The 26,072-nt window shown below is 43.7% G+C and overlaps 1 protein-coding gene across 5 annotated transcripts in view; it reads left to right on the forward strand.

The window, feature by feature from the left end:
• The first annotated feature begins 181 nt into the window (after nt 1–181).
• The window catches only part of LOC119122681 (membrane-associated guanylate kinase, WW and PDZ domain-containing protein 3), a 72,177-nt gene continuing 46,286 nt past the window's right edge, over nt 182–26,072 (forward strand). For 4 of the 5 annotated variants that reach the window (XM_037251146.1, XM_037251147.1, XM_037251149.1 and 1 more), the window contains exon 1: nt 292–966. In XM_037251146.1, the coding sequence (XP_037107041.1) occupies nt 660–966 (307 nt within the window). In that variant the 5' untranslated portion in view covers nt 292–659. The other variant, XM_037251145.1, reaches the window with a different exon arrangement.

Genomic DNA, 26,072 nt, shown 5'->3' on the forward strand with positions numbered 1-26,072 from the left:
ATTTTCTTTTAATTCAATACGTGTGAAAGAAAATAGAGGGTGAGTTGGAGTGGTGGAATTTGAAGGGTGACTTTGAGGACACTTGGACCGACGCTGTATGTCACCGGAAGATGGCGCCAGCACCTATTTCCACGCAAGCCCAAAAAGCGTCAGTGCGCACAGCGCCTAAAAGGGGGCGTACCGTTCCGGACGGAGCCGGGGCTGGAACGAGTCTGAGCGGTGCCAGGTGTGCGCAAACCTGCTTTGGAATCAGATGCCTTCACTACCGGGGGCTGGACTTCCACGGTGCGTGCATACAGTGTGGAGCCGCCTGCCCGCCTGCCTGCTTGTCTGTCTGTCTGCGTCCACGCTCGTCGCTCCGGTGTCATCCAAACCTGCCGCGTTGACGACCGAATTTTGCATCTTTTATTCCATTTGATTTTGCAGAGAGCGACGCTGTGATTGCTGCGCTTCGTCACGTTTTACGCACAGGGAGCGCTTATTGGAATGACCGCGTGGATGACACTCCTGCACACCTTCCACGGGTGGAAATCACTCAGGAAGATGAACCGAGCTGGAGACTCACTCGCTCGGGTTTATTAGGCCGCGACATTAAAGAAAAAGATTAATTCTGATCAAAGCCAGGCTTTTCTCGACTTGTCAAGTCAAAGGACTCCAACATGTCCAGAACCTTGAAGAAGAAGAAACACTGGTCCGGTAAGGTGGTGGAGTGCGCGGTGTCTTGGGGCAACCTGGGCGACTTCGGCTCCGTGGTGGAGGTTCTGGGGGGTGCTGAGGTGGGCCAGTTCCCGCACCTGGGTCAGATGAAGCTGGACGTGCTGGTGTGTCACGTCGGGAAGCTGCCCTACTACGGCGACGTGCTGCTGGAGGTGAACGGGACGCCCGTCAGTGGACTTACAAACCGGGACACGCTGGCTGTCATACGACACTTTCGGGAGCCGGTTCGCTTGAAGACTGTCAAACCCGGTGAGTCACATCAACTTATTTTCCCAAGCATGTTATGCTTTTTTCCCCCTTTTTTATTTTTTAAACCCAACTAACTCAACACAGCAATAAGGTGGTGTCTTGACCTTAAATCATCTTTGCCCAGCAAAATGAGTGCAAACGCCATTTATCCGTCCCGCCCCTGCTGCGAAAAGCAACAAGAAAAATCCATATTGTGTTTCATGCATGTACTGTAGATACATTTAATGATGAAGCTGAAGATAGTTGCAACAAATCACATCATATTTCTGCATAATAAATTGGAACGCATATCTGCAATGACCTTTTTTTTCTAATTTAAATCCAAAGGCCTCTAAGAAATGAATTTAAAATGAGGTGAAATTGAAGATTTCCTTTAACCATACAAGACTTTTTGATGCATTCAATCCAGCATGGCTTTTGTAGCTCTCACCACTGTCTCCATTTGAATGCAGTGGTCGATTGTTTTTTTGCTGCCCACGATCTCTTCTGGAGTAAAATGTGGTCTCTTTTCCATAGATGCTACTCTCTCATGAGTCGTTAAGTATGGTGTTTTTTTTTTTTTTTTTGCAGTTTACAGTCACCACTGTCTCCACTTGCAAGTTGCCTTTGTGTTGCTCACTTTCTTCATGACTAAAATGTAATCTCATGACCAAGAGCCCAAAATAGTATAGTAGACTATTGTTTTCCTTTCCATTGTTTGTTTTCATTAGCATCTTTGAGTCACGATTAGTCATGTCGGGCACTACGTTTACGTTGCTATACTCCGCAGTCTGTACTTGGCTGCAGTAGCTCAGTGTATTGGTGAAAATGTGCTTTCCTTACCATTCCCTTCCATTGTGTCTTGTGTGGCGTGCTTTTTGCAGTACCTCAATCATCACTGTTTCCATTTGACTGCAGCAACTGGTTTTATTGCAGCAGCCTTCAGTCTCCTCAAATCTTTCTTGTTCCACGGACTAACATTTGTTAGAAATTGCTCGAACGTTCTTAATTGTTGTCCGCAACTTTTTTTATTATATCAGCCAGTGTTGTTGGCCAGAACATCTCCATCTCCCCCCCGAGCCGTATTGCACGGTATCAGCTCTAATTGGCGCATTGGCTCCCATCAGTTTCTCGGGGAGATCGAACACTGATAATGGCAATAATGGTGTGGCAGCCTGGTTGGAGACATCCAGTCTAAGTGCACTCCCTCCTGCGCATAGAAACAAGGCCTAATTACATCCTCCATTATTCAGCCCGTGCACATGGATGCAGTGGAGTGGCGAGAATGGCTGAATCCTGTTGTCTCATCACAGCACTTCCGGCCCGAGCATGAATGATGCTGCCTACCGCTGACATCCCATAATAAGGTGGGGTGCCGCTATGGCCAGCCTCTAATGGAGTCAGGCGATGGGACAGTAAAGAAAGACGGGCCGGTTTGCTGCTTACGTGTCTGAAAACAGCAAATGATACCATCGTCAATGCGCCCCAGGCAGCCAGCAGCTGTGTCCCACAAGAACCCGACCTGGGTCGAGCTCCCTAGACATCAGCTGCACATCCGTGCTACACACTCTCAATATATGTGTGTGTGTCGTTTCGGAGTAACGGGCATGCACGTGACGTGTGTATTTTGTGGCTGGCGCTCTCCAGAGCTGCCAGCAGCCATCTTTACTGGGCCGCTAAACCAAGGATGATTAATAAAATGCATGAAGGGGAGCAACAAAGGCAGAGAATTGTTGGCGATGATGCATCATAGCGTTAGGTACCCTTGCACAATTTAATGAGATCCTATAGAAGTTTTTGAGAAAGATAATGATGTGTCAGTCATTTTTGATGAACAACCACAATTCTTTTGTTGCTGCCCTAATTTTACTAGCCTTCAATGACTCACCGCCTGCTAAGTATTAGAACTGAATTCCCCGTGTTCAACACAGGAAAAAAAAAGCAAGCTCCCAAGGTAGCAAAATTAAGAGGAAGGAAGCCTATTCATGTGCCAACTTCTGGAACCTCGTTTGAATATCTTTCCAGCAATCTGCTGATAAATATTATGGCTAATTACTTCTAATGAACATGTGCCTTTCTACAGTGGAATATTTCTTGGGCAAAGAATTTCGATTCATATTCACTTCCGCTTGAGGTCAGTGCCAAACCTATTGTATCCATGCAAGCATCATTTCAATATCTTTCCACCAATCAACTGATGCTTATAATGTTTAATTTATCATGGCATACATTTCTATAAGACTGCACGGTGGGTGGATTGCTGGTTAGCTCGTCCGCCTCACAGAGCAGTCGTTCTGGATTCGATTCCAGCTCTGGCCTCCCTTTGTGCAATTTGCGTGTTCTCCCCATGCCTTTGGGTTTCCTCCCATCTCCCCAAAAGAACATGCATGGTAGGCCGATTAAGTGCTCCGAATTGCCTGGAGATGTGAGTGTGACTGCTTTTTGTCTCTGTGTGCCCTGTGATTGGCCGGCAACCAGTTGAGGGTGTCCCCTGCCGACTGCCCAAAGTAAGCTGGGATAGACTTCAGCACGCCCACGGCCCTTGTGAGGATAAGCAATTCTGAAAATGGATGGATGGATAAACTACTATAGAATGTGTCTCCCCACAGTGCCACCGTTAAAATGTATGTTCCCATTTGCTCCCATGATTCCAAAATGTCTGGAGGAGTCGAAGGCTCAAAGCCAACTTTCCTCACGTTGAAATGCACGCAAAAATAATTAGACAGAGCACAGAAGAAAACACCACATTCAGTAGATCCACATTAAGACAACCAATATGTATTCTTGTGAAAACTTTTCTTCTGTAGGGAATTTCAATTCAATGAATTTGAGCGATTCCAGATATCCAATTGTAAGTGACCTAATAGCAACAAATCCCTTTTTGCAGCCACGATTAAATAACAGCTAAAGGGCTGCTTTTGGAAAGCCTCTCTGGCTCAGAGATAAACCTCCTCACATTCAAAAGCATATGAAAACAGCCCAGCAACAAATAATCAGTCACCTGCTTCCAAAATTGACGCCACACAAACGTTTGCTAGACGGTGGAATCGCACTCCATCACTTATTTTCCATCAGATGTCCGTCTTGTAGCTAGACGCAGTATTTTCCGATGACCTTAGTGAGTTAACATCACTTCCATCAGTCCACACTTATGTGTGAGAACATGAGCATATGTAGACGTGTTGTCCTCTGGTATGTCTTGACGGATGGCGTCAGGTGTGCAGATGGCCTGGCCTTTGCGCGTCCGCACCGTGTATACATTCTTGCAAGCCGGCAAGCTCATGTTTAATTCACACCCCGCCATGCATAATTGAGTCAGCCAGTGAACTTTTCTCCACTCTGATGGAGTCGCCGGATCAGCTGTTGTGATGACTCGACGGCGACTAGCAGACAACAGCAGACGGGCTCTCTGGGTGCACCAGATGTTCCTCGATGTTCTTCGCCGCGTTCCGAGTGTGCTATAGAAGAAAGCACGCTGCATGCGGAACTTCACGCTGCCGTCGCATGTTCAATTCTCCAGGGGCAGCGTTTGCGCTCGGAGATGAAGACGTTGTCGGCGCCGAGGCTGCGGCACCGTCTCTCTCTGCTAACTTTTGATTGAGTCGGCAGTGACGCCTCTATTTAAAGATCTGCTGGAGTCTATTTCCATTGTTGCGTTCGTCTGAGGCTCAAACCACATTCACGAATTGAAAAACAAAGTGGCTGAGTGCCAGTTACTCAGTGCAGCCATCTTGCCACCAAGGTTGCAAAAGTGTGGGGATTTTGTAAAAAGTATATGTTTGGTACCAAAACAGGGGAACTTGAAAGAGGCGACTTGATAAAAGTTGAGGAAAAGTATTTTAGCATCTACTACACGTATATAGATAAACAGTAGTGGCTCGTCTTGTCCTCTAGAAATGCACGTTGATGAAAGACTTGTACTGCCAATTTCTTCTTTTTAACCCAGAATAATAATTTCTTCTTTAACCACTCAGCACTGCTAGTTACTGCCATCTACAGGATGGGAGTTAACCAATCTTTATGATGATTAGTGTCATTAATTTGCAACCTAAAACATCAGGCGCAAATATTCCCTTCACAGTGAATAACAACCGAGCAGATGGTTCAATTTTGTTGTTTTCTCTTTGTGAGTTTTAATCATCTCATATTGCAGCATTTTAATGTTTATTGAGCTAAAGCGTTGATCGCTGCCGCAGCGGCGATGATGGCAGCCTTTCATTTGAAGGATGGCGCCTGGGAAAGAATAGGCACGGTTGTTAATTCGGAGGCCAAATTGCACAATTGTGTTTTAACGCAGCCGCATTTTGTTGATCTATTGATTCACAGTATGTCACCCTCTCGGCATTGCATGCCGACATCTCAGTCGGTAGACGACTGTGTAACCTCACTTATCAAACGGCAATAGCGAGCGTGTGTTAATCTCATTAATGCAGCTCTCGTATCAGGAAGTGCCAATCAGCTGCAAAAATGGGATAGAAAAATAGCTTGAGGGATGTCTGTCATGCTGATTTAGGTATTTATATAAACCTATAGAAATGCAACCTTACTTACTGGGTTTGATTTAATAATACAAACACCATGCTGTTTTGGAAGTGACTCCAATTTCATCTTCAACAAAATGTGATGGAGATGTTAAATCTACACTTGATGGTATCCTGAAAAACAATAAAACATATTGCAGGGTCCTTGCTTTGACCTTGAGCCATAATCCGCGATGGCTGATGTTGACATCACAAGTACGAGCATTAAAAGATTGATTTGGGCTATGGAAGTGCATCTACAATATATAAATTTTCCCGGTCCGATGCTCAGACCCTTCGCAGAGCAATTACGGCAACAAGCTCAAGATGGCTGCTTGTTCTTAAACAAGTCCTTCCAGCCAATTAAAGCATCAGGATCCAATGGCGGGGTTAATGAGCCGCTCCCTGCAGGTGCTTCCCTACAATGGAGCACTGCTGGCAGCACACAGAATTCTCTGAGTGCTTGCAAGGGGGTCTGCTGTATGGTCACCGTCATGCCGCCACAAAACAAATATTTACTTGTCCGCGACCTTGCTTTCTAATTTTGTCCAAACGCATGCTGGACTGGATGGTGTTCAAAATCAGTCAGGTTCTGATGAGAACAAGTTAGGTGAGCCCTTTAAATGCAAATTTGACTTGCTTGTGTCTGGATAAATCAGAGCAGATAATAGATGGATGGATTTATGGATATAAACTACCGTAATTTTCGGACTATAAGTCGCGGTTTTTTTTCATAGTTTGGGTGGGGGGGCGACTTATACTCAGGAGCGATTTATATACATATATATGGGGTTTTTTCACTTTTTTGGGCATTTTATGGCTGGTGCGACTTATACTCCGGTGCGACTTATAGTCCGAAAATTACGGTAATACTAATTTCCCCCCAGAGCTCATAGTCTTAGATCTCAAAGTTAACGGTCAACTTGTGTGGCGGATACAAGTCACTTTCAAAAAGGCTTCTTGTTGCAACACCAGTCAAACATGTGTTGAATGCTGATTTTGGAGAGCCGACATCATAGCCATTGTGTACCGGATACAATTAAAAGTCAAAAGGCTTCTTGTTCCAACAACAATCAATGGTGTCAGGTTTGAAGCAAAGGTTGTTGAAAACGAGCCGTTTATTCGCATACTAATTTGATCGCAGAGAGCACAGCCAGCTTGTGACAGACAATTACAAAATCCAAATTTTGACAAAAGAAACAAGTGAAAATAATATAAAGAAACATTTGAGCATTGTCAAGTCAAATTTATTTCTCACCAAAAGGGTTTGACATTCCAGGCAGATGGCTTTGACGGGTGCCATCGTCAAGGACGTCATCTATATGCAGAGTTGATTGATACATGCTAAAGGCCGCACCCAAAACCCCTTGGCTCACTGTAATGAGTCCAAATTTGGGCTGGGCGCCTCTCGGCCATCCAGATGTGCATGATCCTCCAAATAGTGTTTATGGCTGCAAGATAGCTGCCTGGGTCACCTCTGAAGCGCTCACAGGTAATGGGCCTTGACATCTGAATTAGACTGTCCTCTCTCTCCAAAGGTGATTAGCAAGCGGCTTAGCATTCTGGGCAGGGGCTGCTGCTGCTGCTGCTGCTGCTGCTGCTGCTGGATGTGGCTCATCTCAAAGCTCTCACGCAGCGCTTCTGATGATGGTCGAGGATGGGGCCAGTTGTGATTTTACTCCATTTTCATCAGCTTACACACCTGCGGCAAGCTCTCGTCGGAATAGTGAAGCCGTTGATCCGGAACCCTGTGCTGGAGACATTTCAAAATCAACGCAAGGCCTCCAGTTTGAAGGAAAGCTGTTTCAAATGCTGACCTTTGACTATACATATACTACTAATTGAAGTTCTGACCTCGGAAATTCGAGATAGCCTGTGCTGGACACAATTAAAAATCCTTCGTGTCCTTGTTCTGACAAAAACAGTCTTCAAGGTCTTCAAGTTTGATGCAAATCTGTTGGAGAGCTGACAAGCTTTTACCCAATGCAAATTAAAATTTAATGGACTTTTTCACAACAGATGATGGTGTGTAGTTTGAAACAAAGCTGTCGACAACGGGGACACTTGATGATATGCTAATTCACCGTTTGACCTCGGAGATCACGGTCAGCTGGTGAGGGATGCAATTAAAAATCGATCGGTGCTTCTCTGATCAGCAAGTCGGAGCTTCATGTTAAATGCAAATCTGTCAAAAATGGAAGCACCTGAGGATATGAACTTTACCACAAGGGCTTAGCAATCAGCTTCCGCAGGTTACAATTAATCATTCAAGAGCTCCGACAAAAAAGAGCCTTCAAATCTGTTGGAAGCTGATTTTGTCCATGTTCCATTTCAATGCATATTCATTTGACCTCAGCGCTCAATGTCTAATTTTAATAAGACAACAATCGGCATCCAAATAGCCATGCTCTCGGTCCAGAATCCACAGCCCCTTTCTCCTTGGCCGCACGTTCGGCGACGAGGGAACGGACGGCTTTGGCGGAATCTTAATAGCTTTCGCATTCGCCGCCTGCTGCGGGCGTGCGGCGGAATACCAATGAGACATCAGAGTGTGGCGACTTGGTGCCGAGCCCGAGGCCACGAGTGTCTGCTGGTCATCGGGAGGACACTCTTTTGTCGATAATTGTGTTATTCTAAAATGATTGGCTGGCCCAAGATGACAGAAAAATGCAGTGTAACCTATGAGCGTGAAGAAAAGCATTTCCCCCCTATTGGGAATAATGGAAATAATTTGTTCTCTTGAAATGAACTGTCAACATCCGACTGTTTGTGGGTTCACCATTGGCAAATTCACCTCTTTATGAATTTCTTTTTCCCCAGCTAGTCTCCCAAAAAGCCTTCTCTTTTTTTGTGTGCGCTTTTTCTGAAATGTCCTCAAATGCCACTAAATATCATGCCAGTTACTTAGCATTCGATAAATTGAAAAAGAAGAAAATAATTGTCAATTTACGTGCGCGTTTGTTGGCATACGCAATGTGCATTCAGTTATGTTGCTACGTTTCCTCTTTTGTCTCAATCAACACACACACACACACACGCACACACGGTGCCGACTCAGAGAGAAATAATGACTCCAAGCTAAGTTTTCCAACAGCTGTAATTGAACAATCACAAAGTTGAGCAAAATAAATGAAATGAATTCCAAAGCATCGTGGAGCATTTTGGATTGAAGCCAGATAATGGCTGCTCAATTCATTTCAGTGGGGAAATTAATTTCATGTAAAAGTAAATTAAGATACCCGCTTAGTTGTGGAATAAATTAAAATGTTTAAGTCAAGACAAGGCATTGTATTTTCAAGTGATTAATCTTCTTTCGGAGAGTACCTAGCTAATTTTAGCCTGGCTTCTTTGCGTGAATGCTTTACGTTTCAAATAATAGGTAAGTCTTTCATGATTAAAGTTTTTTGTATTGTTAGGGTTAATCAAGATAATCATTATTTTTTGCCAGAATATTTCATGGCACAAATAGACATAAAAGGATTTACACTCACATTCACACCAATCAACCAGTTCTGGTGGTTAGAACCTAGGAAGAAGGAAGCTGAAGGACCTCAAGAAGCACAGGGAGAAAAAAGAAACTCCACACCACACGACACATTCAGCCATCTTTTCTTTTCGGGGTTGTAATTGCGAGAGGCGATGTGTCATCTGACGCTAACCCAGGCTGTTATTGTCAACAGTAGGCCTGTTAATGCACCACTTCGCACCACTTCTTCACACGTATGCACCATGTGATCATGTAATAGTACACACCAACAACGCCATGGTCACGTCATGCACTATCCCCCCCCATGCACGCACGCCCGCACGCACGGTCACCCGGCGGCTGCCTAATCTGATTACAGGCCGCCGACAAGGGGCCAAGCAGATGGACGGACGCGCGGCGCTCGTTAACGCCGTTACATAACCCTTCGTTTGTGTAGCGAATTCCACTAAATGAGACGGAATCAGTGAGAACAGTGGGAACCTGCAATGCATCCTGGGAATTGTCTGTCTTTTGACTAAGCAAGACTCATTTTCATTTTAAGTGATGATTTCGGTGTCATATTCATAGAAACAGCGGCAGAGATGTCATTTGAATGAGTTTCTTTTTTTATTTTGACATAGCGTAGCATTGAACTCAACTCACTTGGCAAGAAGCACCAATTTGGCAAATAGTGACGAATTCTTCCAAAAAAAGAGTCCCAGTTGAAATTAAATCTGTCAATTTTAGAAAAGGGAGTATATTTCTTATCGTCTGTGACGGATGACAAATTTTACTTAAACCAGTACGAGGTCCATTGAATTGAAAAACAAATACATTGCAAAAACAAAATTTTTTGTTCACATAATGTAATTTACTAGTGCTGATTCTATAAATAAACAAGAAGCATCCAGTCAGGGTTCTCCCGTGCAGCTGCTGGCAACGTCTCAGCCTAAAGGGCTTTTCGCTTTCACTGGAGATGCCAGGAATTACAGCGACTTTGTACAAATTAAAAATATTAGCTCCTCATTTAATGCATTGCGTGACTCCACGTCGGCTTTCTTTGTCTGCTGACGAGCTCGGAATGCTTGGTAATGAGCTCATGAGGCAAAGTTGCTGCTTTTTTAATTTCCCTCCCAATTTCTGAGGCTGCTGCTGCTCGTCTGTGCTAACCCAAAGATTGCAGTCAACAAGTCATTCGTTCAGTCTCAAAATAAATTGTAATTTATTTTCTCAACGTGACATCCAACATATTGAAATACTCCAAATGTGCCTTGACCCATATCAGGCAACTAATATCTTCATTTATGCTGAAAAATAAATGACAAGGCTGGGCAATTAATGTGCAAAATGGCGAGCTTGAGAGAGGTTGCAGACATTTCGGAATGAGCATGCGACACCCTTGAAGTATCGCGGTCATGCCAGACAAAACTCCCGGGAATGCACGGAATCCACGTCGTGATTGAAAACCGGTCCAACAAGTTGCAGTTTTGCCCAGATGGCTGCATGTCTTTTTAGGTGCACACCATACGTGTGTCTTTGTGTCTCATGCGGTGTGACAAGTGTGAGATTTTGAGTCGAACTGTCGCGTTATGTCATCTTTTTATTGGCCAGTGTCTAATATAGTTTATCTTTTTAACGTGATCTGAATCTTAATATTGTCCTCCGTGCGTTCTTGATACTGCAAATGTAAACAAGGAAGGAAATCTCATTTTTGTCCTTTTGCGTTGTTTTATATTTTTACATCATCTTTGGACTACTACTCTCCATATGACCTCTGGAACTGTCTCCATATCATCACGTATGAGTTCACTTGAATGTATTTCCCAACATGGATGATGAGTGACGGCATCTGCATTGCGTCGCCCCCTGCAGGACCCCAACCTGACACTCCCTATTAGCTTCCTGGACTTTTTGGTGCTTTGGGCAAATTGCTGATGTTCACGCATGTATGCGAAGGCCCGTCCACATGTGTTGCATTCACCCTACGTGACTGTGTGTGTGTGAAGCAATTACAGTCGTGCTTGGTTTGCCACGTGTGTTATGGCAATTAATTACATAGTGGAAGCCGATTTGACATAAAGTCAAACTAAGTTAATTATGGCCAGATCATGAATCTTTCAGTTAGATTGTCAAATTTCATTTGTTTCAAATCTGTCAAACACTTGATCAGTTGCTAGATCATGGCTAGTGCTACTAGCTAATTAGTTCGTTAACTTTGGCAGTAATTGAGGAACACATCGCTCAAGATGACATTCCGACTTTCAACTACCGTAATTTTCGGACTATAAGTCGCACCGGAGTATAAGTCGCACCAGCCATAAAATGCCCAAAAAAGTGAAAAAAAAACATATATATGTATATAAATCGCTCCTGAGTATAAGTCGCCCCCCCACCCAAACTATGAAAAAAAACCGCGACTTATAGTCCGAAAATTACGGTACTTGCATGACTTTAATGTCAAAGTTTGGAAGTTGTCCATCATTCGGAGTGTTTCGTTGCATTTGTTTTTGAAGTCATTCGTTTTATTCAATAACGGTCGAGTTCCACGTCGTGTCTGAGCATGCACGTCGCCTCCTCATTGCCGTCAAGTGTTTGATCATGGTGATGTTCCCTGGCTCCGTATTAGTGGCGCCTTCCTCCTCCGACTGGTTTAAATCCCTCCAGCGGAACGTGTTAAAGCCTGTAAGCAAGCGATAGAACATTTGTGTTTATGTCCCGGGAGAGTTGGCTCCTTCAGCACAAAGCTAATTTTGCCATGGTATTGTGAAGGTGGCCTCGCTAGGCCTCAGCTCGCACCTCATGTTGCTTCTGTGCCATTGGATTCTCATTTTGCAGACAATCGTTGACAAGTTAATAAAAGCGGCGGGAAGACTCCCGGCAGCCTCGCTCGGATTCAAGTCGTCTCATTTGATTACTTTTTAGAAACCTTTTCCAGCAAAGATGAGAGATGCAACGAGAATCTGAATATCAAACACGCTCGCTTACTTGATTTGGTTCACCTCCTGGAATATTAAATGTTAATGCTCTGTTTCAAATGAGGAGTATGAGGTTATTTTCTCTTATTACATCGTTCAAATAAAACGAAGGTTTTCCTCTTAACTTGTTTACTTAGGACAATTTTTTCCTCTTTAGTCCAAGTATCCTCTAACTTTACAAGAGGAATATCACATTTTGTAAAAGCCATAACAAAGCAATACAAGTTTATCTTTCAATAGATTATTTATTTCGGAAATTGTTGGTACAATTCCTGAATTGCACTTGTTAAAATGATTCTTTAAAAAGAGTCAAACTTTTTCCTCTTATTTTCATCATTTACAAATGAAGTTGCAATTTTCCGCAAAAATGGCTAACCTGAGAAAACTTTATGAGAACATGCTAATGCTCCTCCATAACGAGGTCAGTCAATCAATATCAAGGATAGAAAGTGCAAGGGTGCCCGGCCCGGCGCGATGCTGTTGCGGTGCATTCAGGACCCCCGTTGTGTTATTGGGTAGTGGTGCTTTCAAGTGTCAGGGGGTGATGTGAGGTGGCAGGCCGCAGAGCCACTCAAGCGTGTTCACTCTGGCTCCCTCTTTGTTTTTTTCTTCCCTGAGTGTCCTCCTTTTCTTTGACCGCCTCTTCCATAGACGTACGCCGGCATATTGTGTCCACACGCGTTCACGCTCACACACAATGAGATGGCCACGGGGAACTTTAAGGAAAGTGTGTGTCCAAGCACTTGCCCTACAGTCAAAGAGGAGCTCAGTCAAGCGATGCCTGTGAAAAGGGAAGCCATTTCTTTTTCTTACTTGCAGCTCTTAATGCATGCTTACGCTGGGAGGAGGAGGTGTGCGTGAGTGAGTGAGTGAGTGTGTGTTTGCAGACGTGTGTGTGTGTAGGTGGCTGAACCGGCGTGCCCACATGCACGTGCTGGCTGCCTCCAGCAAAAGCGGGACGAGTTGAATAGAAGGTTGTCTGTTGCACATCTCAACTGGATTCTTGAGCTGTTGTTGATTTAGAGGGAGGCCTCCGCCTTTGGTGTGCTGCTCCCAGCCTGACTTTCCTGATACGCCACACGCACGCTGATTGACGGACAAGATTCTTTGTGTGTGTGTGTCAGGAGTGTGTGTGTGTGTCCGTGATTTCATGAAGAGTCCTCAAAATGGTTCGCATCATCCTATGTCACAGCCCCCCCCCCAAAAAAGCTCTCAATGTGTGTTACATGGGCTCCCTCTAGTGGTACGCAACACAATGTGTGATACAATTCAGTTATATTTAACTTTTAACTTGAATAGTTTTTATCAAATTTTTTAAGAAATGTATGTTTTCAATTATGTATTTTTTTTATTTTTATTAAGTGTGCAATACAAATTTGAATCATGAGGTTTTGAGATATTTTTGTTTGTTTTTTAAAAATGATCGATAAACTTGCACCATTTGTTGTAATTTATTGCTCTGATATTTTTGAAAAAAATTCCACCTGTTGCTGACTAATCCTTAATATTACTAAAACTCGTCATTTAATATTTTAGTATTATTAAAACAATCTAGACCAATGTCAGTTTTGCTGTATTCTGGATGCATTAGAAAATTACGTAAACAGTGGTAAAGTCACAATTATGCCAGTAATTAAAAAAATAAATAAAAAAAAAAACCCCGACTATAACTCTGGCGACATTCTTCCAATTGTCTGCGCCGTCTGCGAGTGTTGCATCGATCTGTTTACCAACACAAACACAGACGAGCCTCAGCTGATGGAACGTGCCGAGTCCTTGGGAAACCTAAAATCACTAAACCTCATCAGATGCTTTAAGATGGGGCGCAAGTCCAAAGTCAACATCAGCCATTGATCCCAAAACTTCCCCTGGCTTGTGACTCTGTTGTATTGACCATTAAGCAGTGGTGGGCAGTCTGGGTCAGACTAATTTAGCCCTATCTATTTTTTTCATGTTGTTCTCTTTCTATTGGCTGCACTGCCTCCAGTACATGGATGTGGTTGCTCGAATTTTTGTTTGTCAAGTTAGATTTCAGCCTCTATGTGCTGCCATATTCATCTAATTTGCTCACAACAATCAGTAATGCTGGCTCATGCATCCTAAACTTTATTAGCAATTGTTGAACCAATCAGATTTCAACTTGGCCTCACTGATCCAGCATAGCGTCATCATTTTTCTGTCTTGAAAGGTCAGAGTTCAAGTAGCGAGACTCGTAACTATCTGCACACATTGCAAAATGCATATACAGTGTGTTGAAAATTGAATTTCCCCTTCATGAATTCTTCATCTATAAATTTCCGATGAGCCTGAACTGGTTTAATACAATTCATTTTAGATTGTATTCGTGAAATAAAAAAAACCAGACGTTGGGTCGATAATGTGTATCTTTGGTACCCTTCGGAAACATTTAGCGACCGTGAGGCCCTTGTTTGCATCATTGGTTGGCAACACACGTCTTGTAGATTGTCGAGGCTTCATTTGCAGCAGCTGAATAAAGTTGACATCTCCTCAGCTTGCGCAATTAACTACCAGCGCTTTCCAATCTCTGACCCGCATGACGACTCTGCTGAGGTTCACTCATCTCGCTTCAATTAGTCAAAACCAAACAAAAAACGTTTTTTGTTTTTTTTTATACACTTACGGCACTAATAAAATCTGCAATCTGTTTGTGATCTAACCGCAGCCTAGATGTCAATGAGAAACTTGAGTTGAAAAAAGAAAAAAACAGAGGTAGCCTCTGATGTATTTTTAGAGCGGTTAAATAATGAATGCCTGAAAAGACTGCGAGGACCCCGCCTGCCAAGACCTCACCTGAGCTCCTTTTGAAGAGCACGCTCTCTGATGAAACCACGCCGTCCATAGATTTGTCAAAACGAGAACCCTATTGATTTTCAAAAGATTGGAGATGCTTGCTCACGCCTGAGCTCACATCTACACGCGATGGATAATCTCGCCTCTCTTGGTGAGAATTACTGTGAATTACCGTCATTGATTATGGCTTGTATATTGTAAAGGCAGCATCTATTGATTGTGAAATATATGATCCAGGATTGCTTAGGCCAGGGACGCACACAGAGACAATTGGACTGTTTTTGTCACAATTTCGTACGCAATGGCGGCTTAAATTTAACATGTTCAATGAGACCGCAAAATTAATTTGATTTTAATTTAATAATTTTTGCAGCCACAGTTAAATTAATCGTATTTGATTTCATAATCTGATTTTTATTTCAAATGTTTTCCCTACCTAATGACGAATAATGTCATTTTAATTCATAATTTCAATTTTTTTTGTCCAAGTAATGCAGTTTTATATTGAATATTTCCAACAAAAAATCCACATTTGTGTGGGAGAAGCAGGTTAGTCTCAAATCATTTGATTCTGTCAAAGTGAATATTAGTGACATATTAATGGGTCGTCCAAAATTTACAAGCTGGCTTCCCCAGATGACAATTCTAAGGGAAAGTCAACTTGTTTTGACTGACAGCTGAGCTGAGTATAATGTCGTCGACGGGGAACTCTTAGAGCGTTTATTACAAGGACTTCAGTCGGCCTCAGTTTTCTACTTTGGGGTCCTTTCCATGTCGTTGTCACGTACTCTTCATCCTTCTTCGCCCGCTACATATCCACCAGCGTGTCACTGCAGTTCCTTCCGACTCTGACATTTTCTAGCAATTCCACGCAAAGCCGAGACGCCCGAACCCACCCGCCTGCCCTCTCTGCTCCTGACAGATCCTCAAAACGCCGCGGGCCTGCAGGCACGACCAGGGCAAGTTCCATGAAGAGTGATGATTAAGGCAAAAATGGATAAGGAGAAAATTAAAGATGCGTGCGCGTGTGCGTGTCATGAGTGCGTTTATAGATTGCAAGATGGTTGAGAGGAAAAGCATGCCCTGGGGGGGCGGGGACTCTCACCAAGCAAATGCTTTCAAATTCCCTTATGAGTGCTGCAGGGCTGTAATGTGTAATTGCAAGCAGGCTAAACTGTTTAAAATAGAATATTCGCCCATGTGGCACTGCTGCCTCAGCCCCCGCGCCGCCGCGTTTCAACAGGCAGGCAGGCAGGCAGGCAGGCAACAAGAAGCTGCTGGATTGGCAAAAAATGTCCCACTGTGACGATCACTTGAAGTCAGTGGCTTGCAAACTGGGGTCCTTGGATTGTATTGGGGGTCCACAAAAAAGAATTACACCTTTGTTTCATGTGGAGGATTAATTTCAGCCCTAATGCCAACTATAAATGACGGCTAAATTGAATTTGGTTCATTTCATTGCTGTTAAACAGGTCATAAATATTTGGGTTAAAAAAAATAAAAAAAACTCCCATGATGTTCAGGGGTACTCATGTAATTAGATCTAACTGAGGGTTCATTTAAATATTCATCAGGGGTTCCTGAAGCTAAAAAGTTTGAAAACCCCCTGCCTCTGAATAATATATCAGCCTGAAGTTGGCCTCCACAATGGAAGTAGCAGTCCTGGCTGTCCCCGCCATCATCTGTCTGCTATGGCAGACAAGCTGTGATTTGGCAAATGGCTCCTTGTGAGCTCATTAGCCGGTGTTGTTGAGGGCAGATCAGAGATGCCCACACAGAAGCGTGAGAACGCTTTCCCTCTGTCAGTAGTCCAGCTATTTTCAGGCCCTTCAAAGTATCTGAATGATTTGTTGTTGTTGCCATGGCACCAAGTGGCTGAAACTGGGCGCGTCAGGCAGGTTTGCCGTGCCTTTCACATGCTGGCTGCTTACGTCAAAAGCAATCGTTTTTCTAGAAAGGACTGCTGCCATTACAACAAATTACACTCGAGCTTTACAGAGTAATTGCGGGCTTACTCGACTGACTCCTCACCTTCCTCACAATTTGAGCAATTATGTTCTCTTTGCCAAACTTTCTACACCAACCTCAAAGTACCACCATCATGACCGGCATTGAAATACAGTAATAGTTGCGCAATTGTATTTTTTTCTTACATGGATAGACGGATAAAGTTCATGTCTGGTCAAAGCTTGTACCCGAGTACTCGGAGCTAAACACCTGTCAGTTCGACACTCACGTCGGCGTTGTCTCCTTTTTGTCGAGCCTTGCACTTGGGCCGTCTTGATGGGCTCTGTCGACGCCATTTAATGTCAAAACCCACTCCATTTCCTTTCCACGCCATAAATAAATCAGCCGCTCCGAGATTCGCCGTTCTTTGTCACTCGGCTTTGAACTCGCCGCCTTGATTAGGTACGATCTTTTTTTGTTTTTGAATTCCCAGCAGGGTGATGAGAGAATGATTGGAATTACCATCGTTGACATCGCGAGGCACAGCGTAAACACCTTACCGCTTGCATGCTTTAATGCACACGCGGATGTTTGCGCCTCTAATCCGCTTAGAAGCGCGATAGCATCCCGGAGGAGCTGCAAAGTTACCGTTTTAATCCCTTAAGAGCATATTTGTAAGGCTCCATTACAGTGACCTTCCCCTGGCGTCACAGGAAGGTGAGGATGGCGGGCATCAGGTGTGCCCGAAAATTGTTGCAAATTAGGTCATAATACAAAAGTCGTACTCTGGAGAAAAGACAAACAAACAAAAAAAATAAATCTTACACCGGTCCACCTTTGTAGATATATATATATTTTTTTAAAAAGATGACATGGTGCAGTTTGTTGCAAATAACTTTGCTGATCTTCAAGCTATGGCTCTTGGTCCCCAATTTGAGTATTGCCAATTTAAGGGACTCGCTCAGCAAAGATCAGAGAAGCACGTTTGCAAGGCCGCCTCTCAAACTTGTCCCCTTTATTCCTGCTGTTGCCATAGTTACCCGCCGTTCCTGACAGGACAGCGGCACCGGGGGATGCGGGTGTAAATGATGTGCGCGCACGGAAACCCAACAAGCGGCTCGGTCTGCACGTTGTGTTGAAACTGCATTTTGCTTTGCTTTGATCTCGCCTTTCAATCCCCCCCACCATGTGACAATGAGATGATAACTATTTACGGAATTTCTGGCTGGACGTGATCTTTGGCGAGTGAGCCCGGAAAGGCTTGAGAGAGATTGTTACAACGACTGGGCGTTTGCTGTTGAAGTGTTTCTGTATCGATTGTCTGGGAAGAATGAGGCTCTGGCACTAAATAGACCACATGGGGAGGCAGACTGCATCAAAATGAAACAACTACAATAAGAGACCTTAAATGTCAGCCTTGAGAATCGTCTCGACTGGCTGCCTTAGTGTTTGACTTTGTTTGTCCTCTTCCATCTAAAGAATTGTTTGGTCAGGCAAGTTTAAGGCCACTTGCAGATAGGGTCATGCCAAAACCAGTATATGTGATTTACCACTTGCTCCTGAAACTTGCGACCTCTCAAACAGGACGTGAACATGTCGACTGTTCTGATCTGTTTGTCTCTCTGGCTCCTTTTCTGCCGTCTAACTGCCTGCCAGCTAACCACTAATTGCCTACCTGTCTATTGCCCATCTACCTCCCAGCCTGAACGTCACCTACCTGACTGTCAACTAACTACCTGTCTGTCTGTCTGCCAACCCATCTATCTGCCTGTCAGTCTACCTACCAGCCTGCCAAAATATTCACCTGCCGGCCTAAATACCTGTCTGGTAACCTAGCAACTACCTACTTAGTAATCAGCTTACCGATCAACTTAGCTATTTGTCTACCTGTCAGCCTTACTAACCGCTTACCTGCTTAGCTACGTAGCTACTTACTCCAAAAAATACCGACCTACCCAATAGTTTTAGTGACAAAAAGGCAGAAGTCATCTTGTTAGTCGTGGGTAAAGCACAAGGCAGAGAAACACTGCGTGGATTAGAGCGAGATAACTGAAAAGAAGGGAAGACAGTGGACCACGGTGAATTTTGGCCGTATCATCGTGTAAACGCGGCGACCGCGGAAGATCCGCAGGGGGCCTCGTTCTACCTCCCACTCCTCGGCAGCTTTTCTCGCTTGTAGATTCCCTGTTTGTCTTGAATCCAAGCAGAGGAGTTGGAGGCGATAGGTGATAAGAATTTCAGCCATTTAGGAGAGTAGATGAGCCTCAGCAAGACTTGCGTCCAGTCTTCAGATCGATATTCCCACTGCCAATACAGACTAAACTGATTATTTGATGCGTCAGACTCAGAACTGTCTCAGGCCATCAAGCCCTAAGTACAATTTTAATTTGGGGCTCTCTGTCTCTCTCTTTCTGCCAATAGTAATTGTTATTGATTGTCGAGTTTGCCCTTGAGGGATTCAAATTAGAATAAAGAATTATATAGATTTTGTTTCTTGTCATTGATGGATGGATGGATGGATGGATGGATGGATGGATGGATGGATGGATGGATGGATGGATGGATGGATGGATGGATGGATGGATGGATGGATAACTTTTCTTGAAAGGGCCTTAACCAACCACTTGTATCTTGGACGGGCAATATTAGTCACAGTTTCCCCAAACCAATCTGTTTACATCAAAATATTGACAATGGGAACTCAGGACACTGAGCTGATAGAGTTTGACAGTAATTAGAATTGAGGGAACGTCTGGTAGAAGATAGATGCGTCGGACATCAAAATTGTTTGTTTTGTCCTCGTCTCCTCTCGCATCCTGATGATATTTGCTGTCGTTCCTGTTTCTTCCTGGTGAACGGCTTTTGTCGCATCAATTCCCGTTTGACGCATCATCGTTCTCCTCTGCTCTACGTGACTTGTCACATAGAAGGCTTCTACAAATCAAGTGGATGATCCCGCTGGGAATTTCTCCTCAAACCTCTTTCCAATCACAACATTGATTGTAGCTATTGGATTTGTGTCGCTCAGTTGTAGCATTAATGGCTTTGGTGCGCCAACTTTCTCTGGTGTTTCAATCAGAAAAGAACTTAAAGGCCAAGCTTTTCGTACAGCGAGATAATTCACTGGCTTGATTTTAGAAGTACCAGTTGTGTTGAAAATGTGTTTTTTCTGTGCATTTTTGCGGCCACTTTGGAAAGCGACACTTAATAGCATCAGTGCCGCAACGGTCGTCTCTCTTCGGGGCAGACAGCAGACTAATTGGTCCCATCTACATCTGAGTCGATGTTGGTAATCGCATTAGGCCGAGGCGGGCGGCGGCGGCGGCTGGCGGGCTGGGCTGGGCTGGGCCGGGAATACGAGAAAGTTCCCTTGTTTGTGCCCCAGCTGGCCAATGGCCAAACGTCTGTATGTATGTAGATGCCGACGGGCGGTCTTACGGAACTGTCAAGTTGATTGCGATGATGTCGTGCTCGTTACATGACTGTTTTGAGCTTTTTCTTTACAGTGTGACATTGTTTTCACTATTTACCGAGTCACTATTTGCAGTGTGTTTTGCGGAAATGATTCTTTGCTACTTGTGAAAAACTTTTCTCTTTTCGTAATGTAACTGTAGTTTGTTTTGTTCCACAATGCTTATTGTAATATTTTTCCCCCTACCTGGCGCTCAACAAATACTCTTTAAAGCTAAACCTACAAAAAACAAAACAAATGAAGAATAATTGAATCTGAAAACCAAAATTCAAAAGAAGATAAAAAGTCACCATAATGAAAAAACAATTATACCCCTGCGGTGTTGTAAACGTAGCCTACAATTACATGCAGCAATAGCTGTCGGAAATACTCGTCTGATTAATCAAGTCGTGCTGCCGTCAGTCCCTGGGAGAGACGCAGCGTGAGCTGGCATTTGGCTTTCTCATAAAGCTTCTTGGCATCCGCTGCACTCAGGTCAACGTTTATTGCAACGTCAGGCAGCGCAGGGCCATCACCATCTCCACTCATTCTCCCGGTAAAGGCAGCCGGACTAAGTAGTCAGCGAGAGCTCTTAGGGCTGCTCGTCCACTGCACTTTGCAGAGTGCACCGCCCTTGGCTTTCAGTGTAATCAGCCTTTATGGACGCCACTAGAGAGTTCCTCAGATCATCATAGGAAGATAAAGTACGTGTTGTTGACTACCTGGTTGAGATTTGGTCTCATCTGTTTGTCTTTAATTGATTGTGCCCTCGTGATGAACTGCCGCTCAGAGCTGCCGATCTTTGGCTTCATTACAGCGAGCAAAGTGAGATATCCATCTTATTACGGTGTTATTTTCGCGCCGAGAGGAGCGACGGGTATGGACGCTCTATTTCATCCCAGATGAAAAGACCCCAAAAGAATGTGCGTCACATGGAAGCGAGATGGGCCGTCATTCTTTTAACTGGGGTCGGGTCGTTCCTCAGAGCTCGCGCCAAAGTGATGCTCTGCTATTATGTCTTATCACAGTCACAGCAAATGAGTTCACGGTTGGGTCGACTCCCTCCCAGTCTGCCGTCCTTCCTTTTAATAAAAACATCGGACCAAGTCGGTGTCAAGTCCCAAGCGCTTCCTGTGTGAACGTTGTATTACCTTTTTGACTCCACTTTATACTGGATTCAAAATCATCATGGCAAAAGTGTGCTCACATAGACCTGGATGGCATGTACAACATTGAGGAGGATAGCGCTATAAACTTCTTTTCATTAGGGTCATGAGTGAGCTGGATCTTCATTCAGGGTATCTCAACTGTCCTTTCCTTATTGAAACAAATACAAAAGCGATCGGGTCAGCTCCTCACAGAGGATAAAGAATGTATGACCTGAATGCAGTTATATTGAATGAATGTATGTCTTGTTGCACGGTTTGTGTCCAAACAACAGTTGCTGGAATTGTTATGTATGCATTAGCATTAGCAATAAGAAGGTTAAAGTGTGTGATTGGTTTAAAAACTCAATGCGGAATTCAAGGTTATTGTTTTCGTTTTTAGTTTGACAATGAACTGCAACTGTCTGAAGTCTCTCTTTTGAATACTAAAAGCAGAATATGTTTTTTACATACGTAGCTCTCGTACTGGAACTCATTGTACCTAATGTACGTTGCTAGTGGCAACATGGGTAACAAAATGCCAAGAAGCTATTTATCAACGACATCAGACACTTGAGATTTGATATTAGCATTAAGAAAAATCTAGATTGAATAAATATCGGACTGCGTAGAAGCATTTCTGGGTGTGTGCATGTGTGTGTGTACTCTTTGAAACGTTGCTGCTGTTCAGCCATGCAACACCTGCGTTCATGTTCGATAATTAACGCGGCCTGTTTCAAACCAGCGCCGTGATTGATTTCGCCCGGCTAATGAGCACTCATCAACAGGCCAGCAGCGGCGTGCTTGTGCATCTTCTCCTCCCGCTGCACTACTTTTACCTCGGGGAACAAGCTGCCATGCAACGAGAGCCGCCTCTCGTACTCTCCTCCCTTCTCTGTTCTGCCTCTGAAGGAGTGTTGTTGCCACGGTAACCGTAGTTCTATCACACTCTCAGGGGCATACTGTTAAAAGGAAGCAGGGGAAGTTTTTAGAATCACAGGAAGGTTAAAATATGTCAAGTCATGCTAATGCACATGCTAACAGTACAGATTTTACATCGTCCATCCATCCATCCATCCATCCATCCATCCATCCATCCATCCATCCGACCATCCATCCATCCGACCATCCATCCATCCGACCATCCATCCATCCGACCATCCATCCATCCGACCATCCATCCGACCATCCACCCGACCATATGTCCAATAGAAAAAAAAAAAGTGTATATATTCATATATATATATATATATATATATATACATATATATATATACATATATATACATATATATATATACATATATATACATATATATATATACATATATATACATATATATATATATATATATATATATATATATATACATATATATACATATATATATATATATATATATATATATACATATATATATGCACACACGCGCGCACACACACACACAAAAGTTATAACCCGTAAAAAGTGATTGAACACTGTCGTTGCTATCTTAGGCTCACATTATTAGATAGTGTTGCTTTAATTCCTCCCCAATTCCTATGTGTCTGCCTTTAGTCCAAGCCTTATAAAAGATAAACGATTCTCATTTCTAACAAGTTTATGCCTCCGCCCTGCAAGGCCACAAATAAAACAAATATGAAAATTGCATTCCTGCTGGAGAGGAGTAATATTTGAGCAATATGTGCGTCCATGTTATGAATCCCAGGTGCTTGCAGATGAGATTGGTAACATCTTGTCGGCTTTCCTCATTGTTCACTGGAGCGTTCCACGTGTAAAGCACCACCCTGTCAATCCCCCCCTTTCTCCGCAGTTTTTTTATTGGGCCGTTAGATATGGCCGCTACTACTTGATCATGAAGAGTCAAGATATGAAAAGGAAAAAAGAAAATGCAAGTTGGATTTTGGTCTTAAAGCGAATCATGTTTAAAAGCAACTTTTCTTTTACTGTTACGCCTTTAATGAATCCCAGCAGTCCGGCTGATGATTTGGTGCGGAATTTATAGCAACTGGATGCTCACGTGAAGGGTACTTGGCAATAATTGTAGAGCATGATTAAAATGCAAACCGTAAAACCCATCTCGAGGTATCATGAGGCAAAATGAGGCTATTAAGCTAATCATTTCTAATTATTGTGAACGATTAAAAGCAGTGATTCCAATCATCCACAGCAGGTCTTTTTTTTTTTTAAGTGTTTGATATATGACGACTTGACACTTTTACACGTGTAGGATCAGGGCTTTTTGGTGAAAAGAGCAAATTTGGATCACTTCTGATAAACGTGTTCCTGTATTGATATATATATTGGCACACTTCATGTTTAATAGTGTCCTCTTTTTCATGTTGAATTGTCTCTGTGGTGCTAAATTGTAAATCATAAATTAAAAACATAAATTGTATGCAGAAATATTATATACTAAATTTACTCATTTATGTCAGCCCTTAAAGAATTATATGAAACATAAATTGTATGCAGAAATATTATATACTAAGTTACACATTTATATCAGCCCTAAAATAATTCATAATACGGTGTATTTTAATATACCGTCCCCTCCAAAAGTATCGCAACAGCAAGGTCAATTCTTTTGAGCAAAAGATCAGAAAGGTGAGTGAGTGAGCGAGTGAGTGTGATTTTGTTTCATATGGGGCAATTCTGATTGTGCCTTTGAATTCTGCCTAGCAACAAGCAAACAGGCCAAACCTGGCCTGATCGGAACAAGACTCAGAAATTGATGTATGCTGTGGCGCCAGCCAGATAGTTAACATTTTATTCTGCTTGTGAAGTTTTATAGTCTCAAAGGATTTTTGGTTGTCTGAAGTTTATTTAGTATAGTGCAGTAGAAAGAGAAACTCACATCAGACGGTAGGAGAGAGTACTACAATCTACCTTAGTGCTCCACCACACACACACACACACACACACACACACACACACACACACACACACACGTTTTCTCGTGTTCATTGAAATTTGATGTTTGCTGCCCGTGTCTTTTCTCCTCGCGTAATTGGTGCCAGGTTGCATCTTTTTTTTCTTTTTTGGCTCCGTCAGCAAGTCGGTTCCATTTTTGTGCACGGTTATTTGTTTGATGATCAGTAGTCGGTTGTCACTGACGCCTAACGACACGTTTGATCATTGGCTGACTTTGCACCCTCTTTTCGTTCTTGGAGGAATCAGCAGACAAGTTGAGGTAGTGCTGCTTCGGCCTGCTGGTCATCGAGCCTGCATGCTGTTCACGGCGGGTTGGGGCTAGAAGACGACGTCCCTGCGGGTCGTTGCCACAGCAACTAAGCCCTCACGTTTAGTCGAATCGGCTCCACGCTGCTAACATGGGAGTAAAATGTGTAATTGCCTTGTAGGTGTCATCCGTGACGGCGCTTGCATTGTCTCATATTGTGCCATTCTTTTACTCAACATGGATAAGAAGGATAAGATGCATACAAGTGGGAATTAAATAAACTCTGACTTACTCTAAATGGCCCACTACATTGCAATTTCTTTTTGGGGGGGGGGGGGGGGGCGTGGTTTTATAGCAATCATGTTGAAATGGCTTTTTCCATGATACTTGTTCCAATGCCTTCGCATGTGGGAAATGAGTTTTTCCTGCAGTGTCAATTTGTTTGATAAACAGGTCAACTTATCCAAGCGTCCCTTTACGGCCTACACTGGGATCAGTCTTGCTTCAAATGTGACCAAAAGATTAGAAAGTGGCAAGGTGTCTAAAATGTCTAGTTGGGATGGAAAATTAACATTCAAAGTCCCTGGAGGGGAGAAACACACACGGCTTAATGAGGACAAGCAAAAGACTGAAATGTCAAGCCTGCCACAGACTTCGGTTGAATAATATTCAAGGCCAGCACCTGCTGAAATCATCTTTGAAAAGATTCAAATTCCAGCTCACTTTAGCGTACAAATCTTGTCAACTCTCAAAGGGAGCATTACAATTGATGCCCTTGTCCCAAAGTCGGATGACTATACGCAATAGTGAAACTACAGTCGACGTCTTATTTCTCAGTATTTAGTTCTTGATCAATTTCTCCGAATTTCTCAGCTATTTCGTCCATCCCATCTGCAATGTTGCAATGCCTTTCAAAGTGCAGCAAAACTAGTTGCCGGCGGTCAAACTACCAGCAGAACTTTGCACAGCGCGCGGCAGTTGGGTCATGTTCCGACATGTCGCTGGGTGCAGTCTGTGCCAGTCTGTGCTGGTCGTTCACAAGATTCTAACGTGACAGACGTTACTGCTCCCAGGCGGGACACATGCGTGGCTGAGCTCAAATGAACTGAAGGCCTGTCCAAATGAACCACGCAGCCCTCGGAAGGGTCCAGTCCGCTAAGGGTTCTTTGGAGGACGCAGCCTGTGCATTTGGTAGATTTTATGATTTGTATTCTGACCCACCTTTATCCAGATCCAGGCCAAAATGTAATTGCTTCCTTCTTGGAAGCAGTACTCGTAGATGACTGAGCATACGGCGCTCTAATCTGCATTGAAAAGCGCCATCCGTCTTCCCCGGCAGCGTTTGACGGATGTTTCCCGCCACGTTTTAACCTGGCACGTAAACGGCGCCAGTGTTACATCAGTAAGCTCGCTCCCGGAAGGAAAGTGCGGAGCTTTACTTAAAGCTCCCGAGGTAGCGTGCTGTGGCGCAGGCTGACACGTATCAGCGCCCTGCTTTTCTGGCTGAAGAGGTAAATGGCGGCAACACACCAGGCAAGAAGGCAGGCGGCGGCAGGAGAGAATGATAGTGGGGAAGAGGAGAATAGCGCTAAATGACACACAGCGTGAGCGACAAAGACTTATTGGATTT

Source organism: Syngnathus acus, chromosome 5 (genome assembly GCF_901709675.1).
Source record: "Syngnathus acus chromosome 5, fSynAcu1.2, whole genome shotgun sequence".
NCBI classification, from domain to species: Eukaryota; Metazoa; Chordata; class Actinopteri; order Syngnathiformes; family Syngnathidae; genus Syngnathus; species Syngnathus acus.